This window comes from Phaeodactylum tricornutum, chromosome 2, assembly GCF_000150955.2.
Source record: "Phaeodactylum tricornutum CCAP 1055/1 chromosome 2, whole genome shotgun sequence".
Classification (NCBI taxonomy): domain Eukaryota; phylum Bacillariophyta; class Bacillariophyceae; order Surirellales; family Neidiaceae; genus Phaeodactylum; species Phaeodactylum tricornutum.
This window is the reverse complement of record NC_011670.1, coordinates 1,375,078-1,393,062: the sequence shown is the minus strand read 5'-3', so window position 1 is coordinate 1,393,062 and position 17,985 is coordinate 1,375,078. Positions and strand designations below refer to the sequence as shown.

The 17,985-nt window shown below is 48.7% G+C and overlaps 7 protein-coding genes across 7 annotated transcripts; 4 read left to right on the top strand and 3 right to left on the bottom strand.

Moving 5' to 3' along the window:
• Window positions 1-335: 335 nt before the first annotated feature.
• PHATRDRAFT_9886 (predicted protein) lies at window positions 336-1,028 on the bottom strand (the record flags this gene model as incomplete). The annotated part of the gene is made up of 1 exon (XM_002177784.1): window positions 336-1,028. A coding segment is annotated over one exon (693 nt), but the record flags the coding sequence as incomplete, so codon positions are not given.
• A 1,580-nt stretch (window positions 1,029-2,608) lies between these two features.
• On the bottom strand, window positions 2,609-3,154 carry PHATRDRAFT_9829 (predicted protein; the record flags this gene model as incomplete). Its single annotated transcript, XM_002177783.1, has 1 exon — window positions 2,609-3,154. A coding segment is annotated over one exon (546 nt), but the record flags the coding sequence as incomplete, so codon positions are not given.
• Window positions 3,155-3,661: 507 nt separating this feature from the next.
• On the top strand, window positions 3,662-4,643 carry PHATRDRAFT_43755 (predicted protein). The gene is made up of 2 exons (XM_002178095.1): window positions 3,662-4,419; window positions 4,508-4,643. Exons 1-2 carry the CDS (start codon window positions 3,838-3,840, stop codon window positions 4,520-4,522), a joined length of 597 nt encoding a protein of 198 aa, XP_002178131.1. The 5' UTR covers window positions 3,662-3,837; the 3' UTR covers window positions 4,523-4,643.
• A 187-nt stretch (window positions 4,644-4,830) lies between these two features.
• On the bottom strand, window positions 4,831-6,348 carry PHATRDRAFT_43754 (tetracycline resistance protein; the record flags this gene model as incomplete). Its single annotated transcript, XM_002177782.1, has 1 exon — window positions 4,831-6,348. The coding sequence occupies exon 1, from the start codon at window positions 6,310-6,312 to the stop codon at window positions 4,831-4,833; it is 1,482 nt and encodes a 493-aa protein (XP_002177818.1). The 5' UTR covers window positions 6,313-6,348.
• Window positions 6,349-7,235: 887 nt separating this feature from the next.
• On the top strand, window positions 7,236-7,697 carry PHATRDRAFT_9697 (predicted protein; the record flags this gene model as incomplete). The annotated part of the gene is made up of 1 exon (XM_002178094.1): window positions 7,236-7,697. The coding sequence occupies one exon, from the start codon at window positions 7,236-7,238 to the stop codon at window positions 7,695-7,697; it is 462 nt and encodes a 153-aa protein (XP_002178130.1).
• A 547-nt stretch (window positions 7,698-8,244) lies between these two features.
• PHATRDRAFT_43752 (predicted protein) lies at window positions 8,245-16,050 on the top strand (the record flags this gene model as incomplete). The annotated part of the gene is given in 6 exon segments (XM_002178093.1): window positions 8,245-8,382; window positions 8,488-8,652; window positions 8,759-9,079; window positions 9,099-9,222; window positions 9,497-14,778; window positions 14,867-16,050. 6 exon segments carry the CDS (start codon window positions 8,245-8,247, stop codon window positions 15,917-15,919), a joined length of 7,083 nt encoding a protein of 2,360 aa, XP_002178129.1. The 3' UTR covers window positions 15,920-16,050.
• A 765-nt stretch (window positions 16,051-16,815) lies between these two features.
• Window positions 16,816-17,985, top strand: PHATRDRAFT_33037 (predicted protein; the record flags this gene model as incomplete). Its single annotated transcript, XM_002178092.1, has 1 exon — window positions 16,816-17,985. One exon carries the CDS (start codon window positions 16,816-16,818, stop codon window positions 17,983-17,985), a length of 1,170 nt encoding a protein of 389 aa, XP_002178128.1.

Sequence of the window (17,985 nt, the reverse complement as noted above, 5' to 3'; positions counted from 1 at the left end):
GGATCCGACTGATGTCCGATCTCTTTCTGCGAATGTGCTCGGTCTACGGCTTGCTGTGCTAAAGACAACTTCACCTGGCCGGTAAAATTCTCCTCATGAGATGTATTTGACGGAGGATCGAGCAACTCCCATGCCTCTCGCTTTGCAGTAAACTCTTCTTTACTTGACGCACGGCCAACATCAATTGCAACGAAGGCGTCGTCTGTAATCTCGCAATCTCGAGTAGGATGAGAACCGCAAAAAAGCAGATCGGGCACGATCCCAAATTCAGTGGCTTGTAACTCAGCGCGCAAGCGCTCTTCTTCGGACGCCATATCGGCTAGATCTCTTGGTCCAAGATAGGCTGTTCGGTGGAAAAGGTTCATTGCTTGGAGTGCGCCTTCTCCCCGCGACTTACACCCAAAAATCAAATCAATCCATCGAGGAAGTTGGCGCGTGCAGATTTCGGACTCCAAAGCACTACGATTCTTTTTGATAAAATCTCGTGCAGATCGGGCCCAGGGTGGTAGTTCCACATCATTGACCCGATCGCCGTTCTGCATTGCCCCTAGCTGCAAACCACGAGCATTGATTAGAAAGTCAAAATCATGATGGGCATTGTAAAACTCAGGAATCAATTCTTTCACATCCGCATGGTTCGTCAATGCGCAGTTGAAACACCGTTTGATGCTGTCAAACATGCGGTCTGGGGCGTCAAACTTCCCGTTCTGTAAACATAACATGTGCTCCGGCATTGATCGAGCCAAATAAAAGAGGACATATCCTGGGGCTGAATAATGTGTGCCATATAGAAATGCTTCTTCCATATCCTCCATTCCTTCCAACCTCGTCCTAAAGTATTGCAAGCGGTGTTCGTTGAGCGCTCCCACAGGCTTGCTAAGATCACGAAACGTCTTTTCGTCATTCAGATCCAACTTCGCACTGTCGTAGTCAGCAACAACCCATGGAAAGACGGGATACCTTGAAAGATCGTGAAAGCTCCGACCAGCTGCTGAATTTACCGCCAGCAGATATTCGTAGTTGCTGATGGTCTTCTGCTGCCACTCGTGTGCTACCTGGACGACAAAGTCTCTGTCCGTCAAACACGGAACGTAGTTAGGCAACACACGCAAAACTTGTTCACGATGATGTCGGCGCTCAAAGGCAAGCAATGTTGAGCAACCATCTTTCCAGTATATTTCCAGAGCACTGTCTTGTAACCCTTTGTAACGACGAGCTGTTGCTAGAACGTCGCGCTGAGGCCAACTGATGGCACGCGTTTCTGTGGACTCGTCTAGTACCCCAATTGCGGGCTGAAAGTAGATCCGGTCCACTGTCACCACCAGCACCCCCGGTTGCACTTGGAGCGGTTTCAAACTTTGACAACGTAAATGCGTCGACAAAACTTGTTCTCGGACATCCACCAGATTATTTATATTAAATGGTCGATCCATCATGGGTTGTAGCAGCTGGTCAAGTTCGGCCGAAGCCCCCTTAGCCCCTCGTGATTGTTGGCCCAACCGAAATAATTCCTGGCACAGTGCGACGAACATGGTAGGGGTACTGTGCAAAAACGTGAACTGAAACCGAGCTGGAACAGGAACTGATTCGAACGCTTGGTGACTTTGCCAAATCACTACGTGTTTGGAAACACTACAATCAATACACATTGCTGCAAACGAATGATCTACTGGATACTCTTTTGGCGCTTCAGTCATGAATTGAAATGAGCACCTGACAATCGCTCTAGAAGTGTCGGTTGGCTCGAATATGATTGATCCTGAGCAAAGGTGTAGACGGCCTTCGGTTTTTGTCATATTCAATGTTGGATACAAATCCTTATCGACCGAAGCGTTGCCGTTCTGGACGAAGTGTGAGCTCTGACTAGAATTTCGACGGGACTTCTGGCCGTGAGCTTTACGGGGTGATTGTTCCCATTGCACTCCTTTCTTTTGTTGCGGTAAACAAGGAGAAGAGAGATCATATACTTCTGGAAATGAATATGCTGCGACCGCCCAATCTTGCAGAACTTTTTCTCCGTGCTCGAGAATGAGCTGAGAAAAACGAGCTCGGTCTGGCTCTCCTTTGTTCTTGGGATAAAGAGCCTTCACGACATCCTGCACTGTGCCTTTTCCAGCATCGCTACGGAACCACGAAGAGACCATAATTTATGCTATATTGTAAAGTCTGAACAGGAGAGTCTGAAATTTTCGGTTTTCGCTTGTCAGGGTCTCGCAGTTTGTATAGAAGTTGCTTCTGTCGTTTCACAGTCACTCAGTAAGGCATGGTGTTCCTATACCACCTGAACAATCACAAAAACCGGTTCGTGTACTTTCCATTTTCTGATTACTACTTTGCTCGCATCTTTATGACACTGTTAACACGCTCAATAAGTCTTCCTGTTTACATTAACAGTAAGAGAGGAGAATACCCTCGTACTACGCGCTTGCTCTTTCGATGGTATGTGCTGTTATAGGCAAAGGGATTAAGTCGCCTACTCAATTGATAAAATTAAGTTAGCAATGGCTCCTCATATCACGAGAGATTATTTTGTGGAAGCTTCATCGACGCATTAAACGTGTTGAAATTAAACATTCTATTTACTCTGTGATCGAAGCTTACTTAGCTATCATACCTCAAAATAAGTTTCGTTCCGAAACGATCTTCCACTTTCGGCGGCATCTTTGTGTGTTTGATATTGCAAGAATTGCGAGTCTAAGTTGAGAATTTTCTTCCAGCGCACTCCAATTTGACCGCAAATAGCCTTATCACTAGATTTCAGCCATAGTGCGACACGGTCTTGGTGCTTTCGAATTGATACGACAACACCATTGACTTGATCACCGGTGGCATCCATTGTTTCTCCTATTGTTGATAGGACAGTGTGAAGCCAAAAGTCATCGATTCTGCTTTTGCCATCTTTCTTTGGAATTGAAAATACGAACTTTCCGCCTTCACGATTGCATGCGTCTTCCCAGCTTGGTTCCACACCATACCGGAAAACGGAATAGTTTGAATTGAGACCAATTTGGGAGGCTGGCTTGAGATTGTTGTAGACTCTCCAGAAAGATTCGACGGAATCAAAGTGACCGCACATCTTCAAGTTTTCCTTCCAGTCGGCACCTTCAGGAGCCAAACGAGGATTGTCATACCATATGGTCCATTTGGCGTTAAGAGAAACATCCTGCGAAGCGCTTCCAGTATCATGAGTGGGTAGAGTCTCGTTAAGCGATACGCCTGTCGATAAATCGCTGCTTTGCGCCAGGGCGCTCTCCGAAGAACGATTGCTGGACATTATTTTTTCACTCGTGCGCTTCTCCCTAGATTGCTTCTCCTTGGAGTGCTACGCAGAGAGCGATTAATACAACAAAGAGAACCAGAAAGAGACGATTTACAGTAAGTTATTGTGGCATTGAGAATTATGTGATTTTTAGTTACCGTGGTACTGTGTGGAGGCAGCGACACTATCGACAATAAAAGCACACCAGACACAAAACCAAACAACCAATATATTTCGTAATGAATGTGAGAAGGTTACTAACAGTAAAAGTGAGACTGACTGTGGCTTGGACCAATTCCCTGCCACTTCTGCAGGGTTTACATTTATGATCTCGTCGTGTATTCTATTATTTTTGTCTTTGATACAGTTTTCTTTGTGCTCGAGGTGTGAGGCGCACTCAGTCGGGTATGTTGTACGAGACGAATAATACTCTTGACTGATTTGTTTCATAAACAAGTGCCGTGCCAAGCATAGCACTGTTCCTGATTTCGTCATTATTCATACTCACAGCATTCCTCCATCCCTTTGCGACAAGAAGACCCGAACAGCCAGCTTGGCAAGCTTTTCAGCCCAACAGCATGAACCCTGCTAGCTCCGCTGTGTCCTTGGCCGATGTAGTTCCTCTCAACGCAAGAAATTTTCGCACGATTCTAGTGTTTGACTCCATTCAGTGCGATGGGCGTTTTGTACTTCATACGCTCGCGACAAAGGTCTTAACATCAGTAAGAGGACGGTTGCTGTGGTTGGCAGGGAGCGGGGCTTGGACTCCGAATTTAATAGCCAACGCCATGAAAAAAATGGGTTGCGAAGCAGCCGCATCCTACATCCGGCAGCTTTCTTCGTCAAATCAAGAGTCAACCCGTACAAGCATGGTCGCCCAGGACCCGTTTGCAATCTGCTCGTTTGTATCCCGATATCAGCAGGAACTGGATCAGTTGGAGATTGATGAGAGCTTGGATGGGGGAAAGCTATGCAAAAGTTTGTATTCGGAGATAAAGGAATGGTTATTGCAGTCGTCGGGCTCTGGTTCAGCTAGCGTACCAGCCTGGATCGTACTGGACGATGTTTCCGCACTCGCTGCTCTTCTAGGCGACAATTTAGCCTACGCTCTAGTACTGGCCATTTGGACTTTGCAAAAAGAGCATTGTGTAGGGCTTATTGTACGTGCCACAAGCGATCATGCGATGAACAAAAATGAGTCTTCTAGTTGCGGTATTATGAATTTTTCTCCCTCATGGATTGGTGCAGGTGGGACACACGTGACTGAAGACAATCAGTCCAAATGTGCTGACCTAGCCTGGGAGCGGAGTTTAGTTGAGCTGGCCGATGGTGTTCTAGACGTGATACCGTTGGCCAGCGGCCACACAAGGGAAGCTCATGGCCGGATACTATTTTCCACGCCAGTGCATGGTCGTGGCTGGACGGATCAGGAACGGCAACCTAACGACCGCATGGTGAACTACTGTCTTACCGATACCAAAGCCCAAGCGATTCGCTTACGTAGCGGGAGTACCATCAATATCAATAGTAGCAGTACGAAGAAGACCTCGGCTGTGCCCAATAACGAATGATCAGCCTCTTTTTTTGTGCTGTATATTCTCGGTCCTCATGCCTTCGTTCCAAAGGAGCAAATACGTGATAGCCACAGTAGCAACTGCCCAGTGCATGGCGCTCGTCACAATCCATGACATAGGATCGGGGTCGCCTTGCATGGCAGCTGAATTATCGGCTGAAAGTAACCGAAAGAGTATAGTCCGGTAAAAGGGAACCGAGACGGAAACCGCGTTTTGTAAGACATCCAAAGCCGCCAAAACGGAAAAAATAGACTCAGAAGGGGCCACATGCGTTACCAGCGTTTGCAGGCTCAAGTGGATCATAGTAGAGCAGAGCGCAAGCACCGGACAGAGTGCAATTAAAAAGAACCACAGAGATCCTTGGGCCTTAAACAACACAGCCACTGACAAAACAGCAGTACACAAACAAGTAGTACGACGTTCGCCTCCAAGCTGTTGCATCACCGGCCCAACCAAGGTAGCTTGAGCAGCAAAGTGTAGCAATTGCTGAAAGCTGGAAATATAACCACGGTGATACGATGGCAAATCATACATATCTTCATAGAAGCTTCCGAGCTGCGAAAAGCTGGTGGCCTTGCTGACCCAAGTGACAACCAGCTGCGTTAACACAACAGAACTTAGTGCCTTCGAGGTGAAACAAGATTTCAATCGGTTAAAAATGGTATTACCACCAACGGCCTTCTTTTTCTCATCATGTTCAACATTCGTGTGGTCCGACTGCTCATCCGGGTTGTCATTCTTAGGATGTGAACTCTCAAAAGTGTCCCCTTCCAATAATACAGCTGCCAGTACCATGTTGGTAGCAAAGATGGCACAAGCAAACAAAGCAGGCGCCCGTTCGTCAACGTATTGATATGCGAGCGCACCAATGGACGGTCCAACAATCCACGCCGCGGTCGAAGAAGCCGTCAAGCGCCCCATATGCTTCGCTCTCGTATCTTTGGTAGTACAATTACTCAACATGGTGGTGGCCACCGTCATGGTGTGCTTGACGAGTCCGACGAGGACACGGCTGAAAATTAATGCGGGCAATCCGCCGTACACAATGAGTGCGTAGGAGAGAGCAGATCCGCCAAACGACAAGAAGAGAATACTCTTGCGGCGTACGAGCTTCGCGTCGGTCAGTGCGCCTACGAGTAGACCACCGATGATTTGTGAGGCGGAAAAGAGTGCGCTAAGAAGCTCCCGCTCGTGAGCGCGAGTGACGCCAGCGGTTTGATAGTATTGAAAGAGTAACGGCACCACCAGCGAAACGGCTAACATATCCAGGAGCACGAGCAGTGGCAGGGACACAGTTGGAGGTATTTTGCGGCGCCAAGAACGCGGAAACTTCGGCTTTTGCAGATGGCTTTTGCCCAGCTTATCGTGGTTGGCCGGCGTATGTTGTTTTGCTCGTTGCTTGTCAATATCCGTGGAATCTTCACTAGAGTAGAAAAAGGAGCCGATACGGTCCATGAGAGGACGGGCATATGGTGACATGATGACAGGTTTTGTGGCATTACTGCTGATCAATTGGTTAGGAAAAAGGTGGAAGCTCTTCGGCTTTTCGATCGAAAGACGGTCGGCGACGCGCTCATCCGGGAATGGGACCACCAAGGCAAGGAGAAAAACAACGAGAACATCGATATTTCTCCTTGCGAAGTCAACGAGGCTTCGTTTACATTAATTAGATTTTCAATCAAACTACCTACGATGTTTTGTTTTGCCATGGGAACTACTTACATTTCACTTTGAAGTAACTTTATTTCGAAGTACGACGCCGATTGGATATCCAAAGGACTTTCCTACTATTAATGAAATACGCTTTGTGGCGTGGCATATGGTGTCTGTCCGTCGCCACGGTATGTGCTTTCAACCTCATTCACCCCCCTTTACTAATGAGAATTCTACGAGTAAATATGTAGAAACTCGTACGAGCAACCTCGACCGCAAATCGGCTCCCCACCATTGTCATCCTCTGGACCCGGCAAGGTAAATCACCATGGTGTGCGTTTGGCGTATATGATCGGAGGTTACTTTCAAAGATCCATCCGAATAGACCTTACAATAGATAGAGGCGGAGAGGTCACTATGGCTTTGAAACAAGCCGGAACGATGGATAATCGCTGTTGGTTGAATCCTCGATAGCCTGACAGATCAACCGGTTGTGGCACGTAATCTGGCTTCAGTACCCGATGCAACGAAAAAGACGGGGTAGTTACTCAACGATGTTTATTGATTTGAGGATTTTTCGCTGCGTATCACCGTACTACAATCAACCTTCTAACACTCCTCTCGTGCATCGCTACTGCAGAGCTTGCGGAAGTAAACAGATTTGGTACTTATTTGTAGTGTAATACACTCTCATAGTCCACACAAGACCCAAAACCATGACAGAAGATATTGCCGCCGCACGGGAAAAGATGATCGCCAAGCGATTTGGAGGTGCTTCTACCTCGACGGGAGGAAAAGGCTCCGTCCGTCGTAAGAAGAAGGTCGCAACTCGGTCGAATTCAGCCCAGACGGACGCCAAGTTGACATCAACACTGAAAAAACTTGGGGCTACCAACATTCCTGGCATTGAAGAGGTCAACTTTTTCAAGGAAGACGGCAAGGTTATCCACTTTAAGAACCCCAAAGTTCAGGCTGCCGTGGCTGCTAACACATACATCATCTCAGGACCTTCCGAAACCAAGCCACTGCAGGAACTTCTCCCCAGCATTGTATCTCAACTAGGTATGGACAACCTAGCTTCGCTCCAGAACATGGCTCAGGGCGCAGCGTCTGGTGCCCCGGCTGCCATCCCGGAAGGCGAAGAAGACGATGATGATGACGATGTCCCCGATCTTGTGGAAGGAAACTTTGAGGAAGCCTCGGAAAAGTAAACGCTTTAGTTAATCATCGAAACTGAGAGATGATAGGCTGTTTGAGTTGTATCTAACAGTAAAAAGTGAGTTCTGCCTCACACTCAACAGTAGATGAGACTCTGGGTGGGGCAGCAGATAATATATTGCTATATAACTCTGATTCAACGAGAAATGCACGTCGTGATACACTGACAAAGTTCATCGAAACCGCTGCGCTTTTGCTAGGGTGTTTGGTAACTCACGTAGGGTAGACTGTAGGACACAGTTTCATTTTTCGCGCCACAAGAAACTATCAAGGCTTTTCGCACCCTCAACCCTATGTTCCTTTTTCGGTTTGATTTCACAATTATTTACGTTGTTTCTAACGTTCCGATATTCTCGACACGGCCATCAAGTCGAGTGTGGCACACAAATCTATTGTTTCCTTGCATTCACAGTCAAACACCGCCGACACATCTTCACTCCTACAAATAGGTTTGTAAAGAGATCGCGTAATCAGATGATGAGTAGACACGCATCCGTATTGCGCCCAGCAGTAGCAACGGTCACTGCACGCATTCTATCGATGTCAAGGCCACGCCGGAACTTCAGCTTTTCGTTCGTCGGTCCCAAGACGCTGGACGATGTAATCAAAAAGGAGCTGGTGACAGAGAAATCGGGTGCCGAAGTCGCCGATATTTGGTATTCCTATCACGAAAATAAGGTAAGCCGGATTTTGTAGGAAAACTTTGCTTCAACGATTCTAATTTCTGACGAGGTTTTTTCTTCTCCCTTAAAAGGAAAACGTTATTGGTCTTGTCCTGGATAGCCAAGCAGGAAAGTCGGTTTTGTCGAGAGCGCAGAAATGGTAAGACTGTCAGATTCATCAGGTGTTGACTTTTTGCTGTATGGCGGCTATCGTTGGTGGCGTCTCACTTCTGATCGATACGCACCGATAGTCCATTCTTCGTGCAGCCTGTATTCCGAGACGACGGTAAGATACAAGCCGCTGTTCTAAACTGATTTTTTGTCCTTGATGATTCTGAAGACATCTCTGTTTCCTCCGCCGCCCGACAGGATTTTTTATGATGGTATCCCAGTTTCAGAGTCCGGGCCACTTTCTCATGGCCTATTTAGAGGACTACAAAATGGATCCGCAGAGTGCAACCCCGTTGTTAACGTTTTCGGTGTTTGACGATTTGGCAGACAACAAAGACGTGGTACTAGTCCGCGCCGATATTCTCAATAAGAGTATACAAGATGACGAAGGTCGGAAAGTGGTCCGTAGCGTTTTAGACAATTACCGGGACGAAGAGCACTTTGTTGTCGTCAAGACCTTCAACGAACGACCCGACGCGTTTGATATCGACGACTATATCTCCCGAATGAATATTCGTTGGCAACAGGATCCTCCGAATACGGTTTCATCCTAAAAGGTAGGCGCGGTGGTCGGAGGATCCCAGTGGTGCGGCTGGATCGTCAAACATGAACGATAAGGAAGCTCGGGTTGTCTTTTTTTTCTTAAAAAGAGAAGAGCGAATATGCTTGCAAATTGAAATAGTCTGTAAGGTTGGTTTACTGTTTTTAGCATAGCGAAGTTCTGTTCGTTTCTACCGAAACGTAGGCGGGGCTGGCAGTGAAGTGGACGCGACCCGCGAACGATGGCAGATAGCCTAGCCTCTCTAGAGTCCTGCCCGAGTGTCGTAGGTATGAAGAAGGGTCTGTGGTGGATTTTCATTGGTCTGCTCGTATCTTGGTAGACATTCCCTAAAATAACGGGCCAAAAGCCTCCACAGCGTGGACCCGACACGACGCTCCTTCTCGAACCCAACAAATAGCATCCCCACGACAATCGACAAACAGCGCGACTCCTTCGCGGACAACTACAACTCCCGTCCTTCCTGTGGACTGTTCTGAAGGTGCTGACGTCTCTGCGGAAACTAGTTTGGAAGAGTTCTGTATCGTGATGGAAGACTTTTTGAAGTTTCAGTCATGGGGGGAACCGTTGATCGGTTCCGCCGATGCCGGTCTGGGGCAACCCATTCGACCGACGAAGAATGGATTGCAGTGGCTCGCGGTTCCGTCCATGTGCGTCAACACGGCCTACCGTGTAACCAGAGGGTCACTCCAGCGGCTATCTGTGACCGATGCCGCAAGTATTACCGTAGATGCACAAATATCGTTACCGACGGGAGCCATCCGAATTGCAACTTCGCCAGATGGACGTTTGGTTGCCGTGGCCTTGATGGACGGTTCATTGGCGTTCTACGACTCAACCAAGAAGGCGTTGAATTTGAGACGGCACCTCTCAGATGTGCACTCACATTTCGTGTCCAGTACTGACGAGGTGCCCTCGTTGTCTCGAGACAGTGCGGCGGGAGCGTCCGGCCCCGTGCGCTCTCTCGCGTTCGGTTCGGACCCGAACGTCGACGGATATGCACTCTTGCTCGTGGACGACAGTCAACAAGGGTGTATCATTTACCATATAGACGATGAATCCAAGCCGACCGACATGGTGCCACACCAACTCGATCGTGGGGGTTTCTCCAGTGCCTGTTGGCGGTCCGGTGGGGCGGCTTCGGCATCGCCGAGTGGCATGGGAGCGCTCGCGCTCGGTACGACCGACGGAGTCGTGCACGTCTACTCGTATACGAATGACGGTAATACAACGCCATCGTCGTCATTGTCATCCCAGCTGATCCATCGGGGTATTATTTCCTTCCCAGGTGATGGGGATGGATGGAGTTGCACGCACCTGGATTGGTACGACGACGCGCTGGTGGCTGGATACGGTCGCGTTATTCCCGACGAAGGCGACGTCACGGACGTAGAAAATGAAGACGATGCCGCCGATCACGAAGCCCTCTTGTTCGTTTTTGTCCTTGACGACTCTTTTCACGTTTCGACTACATCGGACCTCGGGGATGTAGTCCCGTTCTTTTCCGTTCCGAAACAAGGGCGCCACGTGTTCTTGACCACCTTTGCTCCATCGGCTACCCACGCACCTTTACTGCTGGTAGCGAGCAATGTAGCAACAGATGTGGGAGTTGTCAGGCGGACGGAAGAAAATACTTGGGATTTGACCGATGTCCCCGAAGGGGATAATGTCATGACACCGACGAATGACGACGATGAGTTTACGTATCCTATTGGCCTTTGCGTAATTCGTGTGGCACAGGAAAGTCAGACCGTCCCAATTGTGCTGCTAGCTGCCACAGATGGGTCCATCGGTTGTTGGGAACTCCTACACCAAAGCCAAGATGACTTTTTTCGACTTGAGCCGCAACTACCATCCATACTCCCTGACGACGCTGTGCCGCCGAAAGTTCAGAGATCGACGACTACGTCACCATCTACCATTGTTGGTGGCAGCAAAACGTCATTATTTACCGAGGAAAACCCATTATCATCCGCAAATTTGACTCAGATGCCCATGGCGACAGGTGGCAAGGATGATAGATTCTCTTTCGGAGCGGTGAATGATTCAGGGGGAGCTTCTTTTTTTGTAGATGGTATTACCAATCCAGAAGTTGGTAGCCGACTTCCACCTACTAGAAACTTGTCTGGCGCTGTATCTGAGCAGAAGGAGGTAACTAAGATTAGCACGTCCGTTGAAAGGCCACCGGCGCTGGGTGAGACAACTCCTCATGTCATGGTACAAAGCGATTACCAGCAACCTGCCGATACGTTTAAAAGAACAGCTTCCAGTCCTGTAGACTCGCCCGGATTTGGCGGAGTGACAACACTCAAAACATCGGATGGGAAAATGACAGCTGTGGATGGTGAAGCCATAGTTTTTGGCTCCGGATCGGCTCCTGCTTTTGGTTCAGGGTCGTCCTTTTCGTTTGGAACTTTGGCTCACAGTTCGAGTTCTGCTGCCTTTAGTTCCAGCCCAATGAACAATAGTCAGTCTGCTTTTGAGAACATTTTTGGGCCCAAGCCTACTTTTTCTTCCACGGCAACAAATATGGCCAAACCGCTTTTCGGTTTAACCAAAAGTATGGAAGGGAAGAAGACAGAAGAGCCAGAGTCACCTGCTTTGATTGCAAAGCCTTCAGAAGATGATGAGGAACTAGGTATCCAAGGCCCTTTGGCCCAGAAAGCTGGTCACGTGTTTGACGAGATTGACGACGGCCGAAAAGGCTACGTTGCTGCTTCAAATATAGAAGACCTTCTGGATCGGCTCGGCGAAGGGTTTCATGGGAGCGAACTAGACTTGCAGGTGTCCCTGATCGACCCTAGCGGTACCGGTCAATTACAGCGCTCGGCGTTCGTTCAATGGTACGTCAACCACGTCGATGGTGGAATTCGGGACGTCAGTGACTCACGTTCACTCGACTCGGATGACCGGGCGGAGCGAGAAGAGGAGCGCGAACATACGCGCAAGCGCTTTATGGACATGGCCGTCGAGGACCAGTTCGGATACGCAGTGGACGCTTCCGATTTTGGGAAGCTAATGGAGTCCATGGGCACGACATACTGCGAAGAGGAGCACGTCGAGACAATCAAGAAGCTCCAGAAGAAGCCTAGGAACATGATTTATCTGGACGATTTCTGCGACTGGTACGTTGCTTGGCTATTCAATGGTGACGAAGATTCTGTCAGCGAGAAGGACGACCAGGATATAGCTAAGGGAAAAGAGGATAAGGGCCTCTCCCCCTACGGCACTGCTGGAGGGTGGGGTGATACGTTTAAGAAGCAGGGTGATAGCGGAGGTTGGAAGTGCGACGTGTGTATGGTACACAACGAGTCGTCCTTGACGAAGTGCGCTGCTTGCGAGACGCCACGCCCCGGTCACAGGGATACAGAATCCCTCGCGATTCCCGAATCCAAATGTAGTGGTTCAATCGGTCCGAGTGGGTTCACTTTTGGGGTTCCAGCTGCCAGTGCTATAAGTAAAACAGAAGGGTCAGGCTTCATCTTTGGTGAAGCTCCGTTGCCACCATTGGCCGCCCCGGCCAGAAGTGACATGGCTGGATCCGCAGCAAGCGCAAGCAGTGGTTTCACATTCGTTTCTCTCCACATTACAGACCAAACGTTGTCTCGGGTCCAGCGGTCAACCTCTTCTTCGACCTCGAATTCTGTTTCCCCCCTGTCATCAACGACGCCTCAGAAGCCCTTCTCCGCAGCCCTGAAGACCAGCAGTGCTTTCCCATCGATGTCCAGTAGCGCCCCTACTCCGGCGTCAGCATCAGTAAATGCATCGTCGTCAGCAGCGTTTCCTCCAATGTCGTCGACGGCTCCGACGCCCTTCTCCGCACCCTCGAAGACCAGCAGTGCTTTCCCATCGATGTCCAGTAGCGCCCCTACTCCGGCGTCAGCATCAGTAAATGCATCGTCGTCAGCAGCGTTTCCTCCAATGTCGTCGACGGCTCCGACGCCCTTCTCCGCAACCCTGAAGACCAGCAGTGCTATCCCACCGATGTCCAGTGGCGCCCCTACTCCGGCGTCAGCATCAGTAAAGGCATCGTCGTCAGCAGCGTTTCCTCCAATGTCGTCGACGGCTCCGACGCCCTTCTCCGCACCCACAAAGACGGCCACTTCATCGGCTCCCGGAATTTTCTTCCCATCCACAACATATGTATCTCCGTCGTCTTCAATTCAGCCTCAATCAAGAATAGTTGCTGCCAATCCGTTGCTCCGGGGAAACGGCGCAGAGACTCTAGACTTATCCGACTGTTCTAGGCAGTTTCTGGATATCGCTCAGAAGATGAATATAAACCTGGTGGACCTGTCGTCCCACTTACCGTCAATGGCTCGGCATTCCGTTGAAATTTCTATTTCAGACGTAGTAGCTGATCTCCGGGATTGCATGGTGGCGCTTTTTGACATACAGTTTTCGTTGTCTCACATCAAGGACAAAAGTGCAACCTCTCTTTACATGCGAGCCCATACAACACGTTTGTTTTCCGAAAGTAGGCAGACCATAGACATGCTGTCTTCACAGAATACGGATTCTTTTGTTCTGAACCAACCACTTGATAGCGAATCAGAGAAACGACGGCGCGAGATGGCATCAACTGCTTACAAGTTCCATGGCTACTTGGAAAGACTTGAAAAACAAACAGCACTATTGGAGGATTTTCGCGGTCCGAACGGACCTGGAAGGTTAATTCACCAGCTTACATCCCTTCTGAATGATACGAAAGCCTTCAGAGATGAAGTTGTTCGAATGGGAGGACGAGTTGAAGAGATTTGGAAAGTCGGAAGAAGTAGAAAATTGCGCAGTAGGGGTGTTTCCCCGGCGCGAGCCAGCGTTCAAGCCCGAACGAAGACATCTTCCAGTTGTGCTTCCGTTCTCGATCTTTGCATAAGTGTCGACAAATCGTTCCAGCGTTTAACTACCCCGTCTATCACGGTATTTAAGTTGATGCAACCTTGCGAGCCTGCGCCTGTTGAGAAGGCAACCTTTCGTAGACAGTGGAATAGTAAATACGCGATAGCTCAGTCAATACCGTTGAGCATTGGGATGACAGACATTGAACGTCGACGTCCCGCAAACGAATCTCTTTTATTTTCGCAACAAGCGCGATATGTACACCGTCGTGCATGGGACGGATCGTCAGTTGATACATCTCAAGCACAGAAGCTCTCGTTCTCTCCACCGAAGGAACTGACTATGAGAAATACGGTGGATGCTGCCCAGAACTCTCTCGCTAAATTTGGCACAACTAGGACAGCTGTAAATGGAGCCCTCAGCATTGCAGAGCGCGGCGTTGGAAAGCCAATAGCTACTCAGTCCGTGAACACCCCCCACGAGATCGCATCTATAAAGCCAGAAGCAGTTCTTTCCGCTGTTTCAGCAGCTCTCCCTCCGCTTTCAACAAAAGCACCAACAGCATTCTCAGCTCAGGCATCCCCGGATTCTACGGAAAATCAAATGGCACCTCAGACTCGATCTTTCGATTCTTCCAACCGAAATGATCAAGGAGGGGCAGTCCCAAGAATGGATCTGGACAAAGCATCCAGTTTGCCCGACTCGCTGGTGAAGACAGACAATTCGAAGTCAAGGGATAGTCCGGCTATCTCTAGGAGTTACAGAGAATTGTTGGAAGACTTTTATGTGAAGTATTGCCCGACAAAGCTCGGTGACATCGAGAAGCTCTTGGAAAAATACAAGGTGAATCTACGGGAAAAGATCTTTTGACAAACCACTGCTTCCGATGTTGTCTCAATTTCTCACTATTTAATTGTATCTGATGTTGCAGGGCCGCGAAGCTGAAATGTTTGCCAAGCTATCTAAGAAGTATAATGTAGCAAATCCGTTAGGTTCGACAGATCCACCTATAAGCGGCTCCTTCGGAGCAGCCGACAGGTCTTCCAAAAACCCTTTCACCCAGTCTGCTGCTCAAAAGGGCCCATCTCTGTCCTCTGTCCAGAGGACATCTGATGCTTCGAGCCTGTCCCCCTTCAGAGCTAGTGTACCTGGAGTTTCATCTCACCTTGGAGCAACAGGAAGCTCGCAAGATATTCTCAGTGCATCGTCCGGAGCTTTTGGAACATCGCACCCAAGTCCTGCAGGTTTTTCAATGACTTCGAACGCCAACCACACGGTGTCTTCTGCATTCGGATCTTCATCGACCGCTACAGCGATGCACTCTGAATTGGGTCCTGTGATGGATACTACAAAGTCACCATTTGATTCAGCTGGGACGCCTGCATTCGGACAGCTGATATCCTCTCCTTCCACGACTCCATTTGGCATGTCAGCGCAGTCATCTTCTGCAATCTCTTTAAAGAGCGGTCAATTGTTTACCGGCGGAAATCCACGTGAAACACTGCTAGCCTTCTACAATCAGCACAACCCTTCGAAAGTCGCTGAGGTAGACCGTTTACTGGCGAAATATCAGGGCAAGGAAGATCAAATGTTTCGCAATCTGGCAAAAAAATACAATCTTGATCCCTCTACGTTTGGTATTTCGTCTGGACCATCGGCGGCTTTAGCTTTCGGTAGCCCCACAATAGGAGCTCCAACCAACTTTGGACAGCCATCTGCGCTTGGTGGTGGGTCGCCTTTTGGTGCACCAGTTCCGGCACCTGGCCGGTTTGGAGGAGCCATTTCTGGAGGTGGCTTTTCACAGTTTTCATCACCAAGCTCAGCGCCCTCGCCGTCTGGGCTTAGCTCCTCGGGTGCCTTTGGATCTGCGAGTTTTGGTGCGCTAGCCCAATCTCCGGCGCCTTCTGGCTTTGGTGCGTTTGGGTCGGCATCACTCGCGTCACCCTTCGGGTCAACAACACCCTTTGGTGCCGCACGTCGATAGAGGAAAGCTGCGTAAGAGTGTAAAGCTAGGAGTGGTAGACGTTGATTATGTTAGTATTCAGAACGCTGTTAAAGTGGAAGGATTCACTGGTGTAAGCTCTTTGCAATTAAAAAACACGACATCACAGATCCACTACAGTTTTGACCAAGAGTAGGCTGCCTCCAAGACCGTTTCCCCGCAAAGAAAAGCAGATAACTTATTTGCGGTATGATCTTTAAAGACTATCGTTCACAGTGTGGAATTGCTATATTATCACTTTGTTGGTAAATTGACTGACAGACAACTCAGAAGAATCATTCGGGTTTTAAGTAGAAGGAACTTTTAGTACCGGCTATAACAGTAAGTGAAGTGCGGCGTAACAGAGTTCATTCACATTGTATCTTTCTGCTAGGACAAAGGCTTTTGCTAATGAACTCACCGCAAATCTACTGCTACTGTAATTGTTTGTTGTCCTTGCGTGTACTTCTTGTAACAGTAAAGATCGAAAGAACAATGTATGTAACTACACACTGTAAGTGCAGCATGACTATGTCGAAATATTGTTCAGCAAGCAATCAACTACAATTTTTATAGTTTCAAATCTACCTTCAAGTTGTACTGTATTTCAAGCATGGATGGTCTAGTTGGTTATGACGATCGCTTCACACGCGATAGGTCTCGGGTTCGATTCCCGATCCGTGTATCGTTTTTGCACGCAGGCGAATACTCTACGAGATATTCTATTCGGTACATCAGATCTGACCACAGGAAATCTTTCCAAATGATGAATCGGTATGAAACTGTTGTTTACGCTTAGATATGCCAACTGTCACAAAAATCACAAGACAGTCAAAGCCTTTTGAATCGAATGCAACAAGAAAACTCTTTGATTTGCTCGCTATCGGTACGCAACTCAAATGCTGGTAAGGAGAGAAGTGGGTCGCCGGTTGGCGGAATACTATGCGCAATCTGCTGACGCCGTCGTTGGCAGTACAGGTGTTGCTTCGATCGGCCTGTCATCCCTGTGGGGTGAATGGCACTGGAAACACGTCGACCAAAAATTATATGATTCACAGAAAGGACAATGGCTCACACCAGTTGAGTTGTTTAAACCTTATTATTCCAATGTTTTGGCCAACTTTGTATCGGGAACCTTGAGCAGCATTGAGTTGTCAGAGTCACAGTCGGTCGATCTTGTCGAACTTGGCGGAGGCCGAGGGACCAACGCGCACCTTATTTTGAACCATTTACAATTTACCCGCCCCGATTTATATGAGCGATTGTCGTATACAATCATCGACTCGTCACCAAGTCTGAGTGAACTTCAAAAAAATACCCTTGGCTCCAGTGCACATGCAGAACGGATATTTTATCAACACACCGACTTGTTGGAAGTGGCGGAAGGGTCGGCTTCCTTGCTTTCGCCGTCCGATAATCCGACAGTCGTCATTGCACTGGAATTACTCGATAACTTGCCACATGACAAAATCCGCGTTCGCAATGGAAAAATCGACCAAGCTGAAGTACATCCTGTAGTTGGCAGCGAGAACGAAGTAAATCAGACGGAAGAGGTATTTGTACCACTGTCGGATGATCTATTGAAAAGTGTTTTGCTTGCGGCTCCATCATATAAACGAGTACCGATTTCATGGATCCCGACCGTGGCGTGTGGTGTTCTGAGACATTTGCCCCGCGAAAGGCCCAACGCTCGTCTACTCCTGGCAGACTTTGACTGGCTTCCCCCTCCCGATCGACTGCAGGTGGAGGACAATAATTGGCACCGTAGGAGTGTCTGGGCAAGTGGAGAGCCCATCGTGACATCCATGGATGATGTCGATCATGAATGCTACTTACAAGCACCACCATGCTGCGACATTTTGTTTCCAACGAACTTCGCAAAACTCGCGGCATTTGTACAAAACTCTTGGACGAACCCACGAATGGAGGTGAAGGTAGAGAAGCAAGCTGACTTTTTACAAACCTTTGGCCCGACCGAAGTTGACCGAACCAGATCTTGGTTGACATCGTATTCCCCGCTGCTACATGACTTTGGAAATTGCTCTGTTTTGACTATTGCACCCACATGA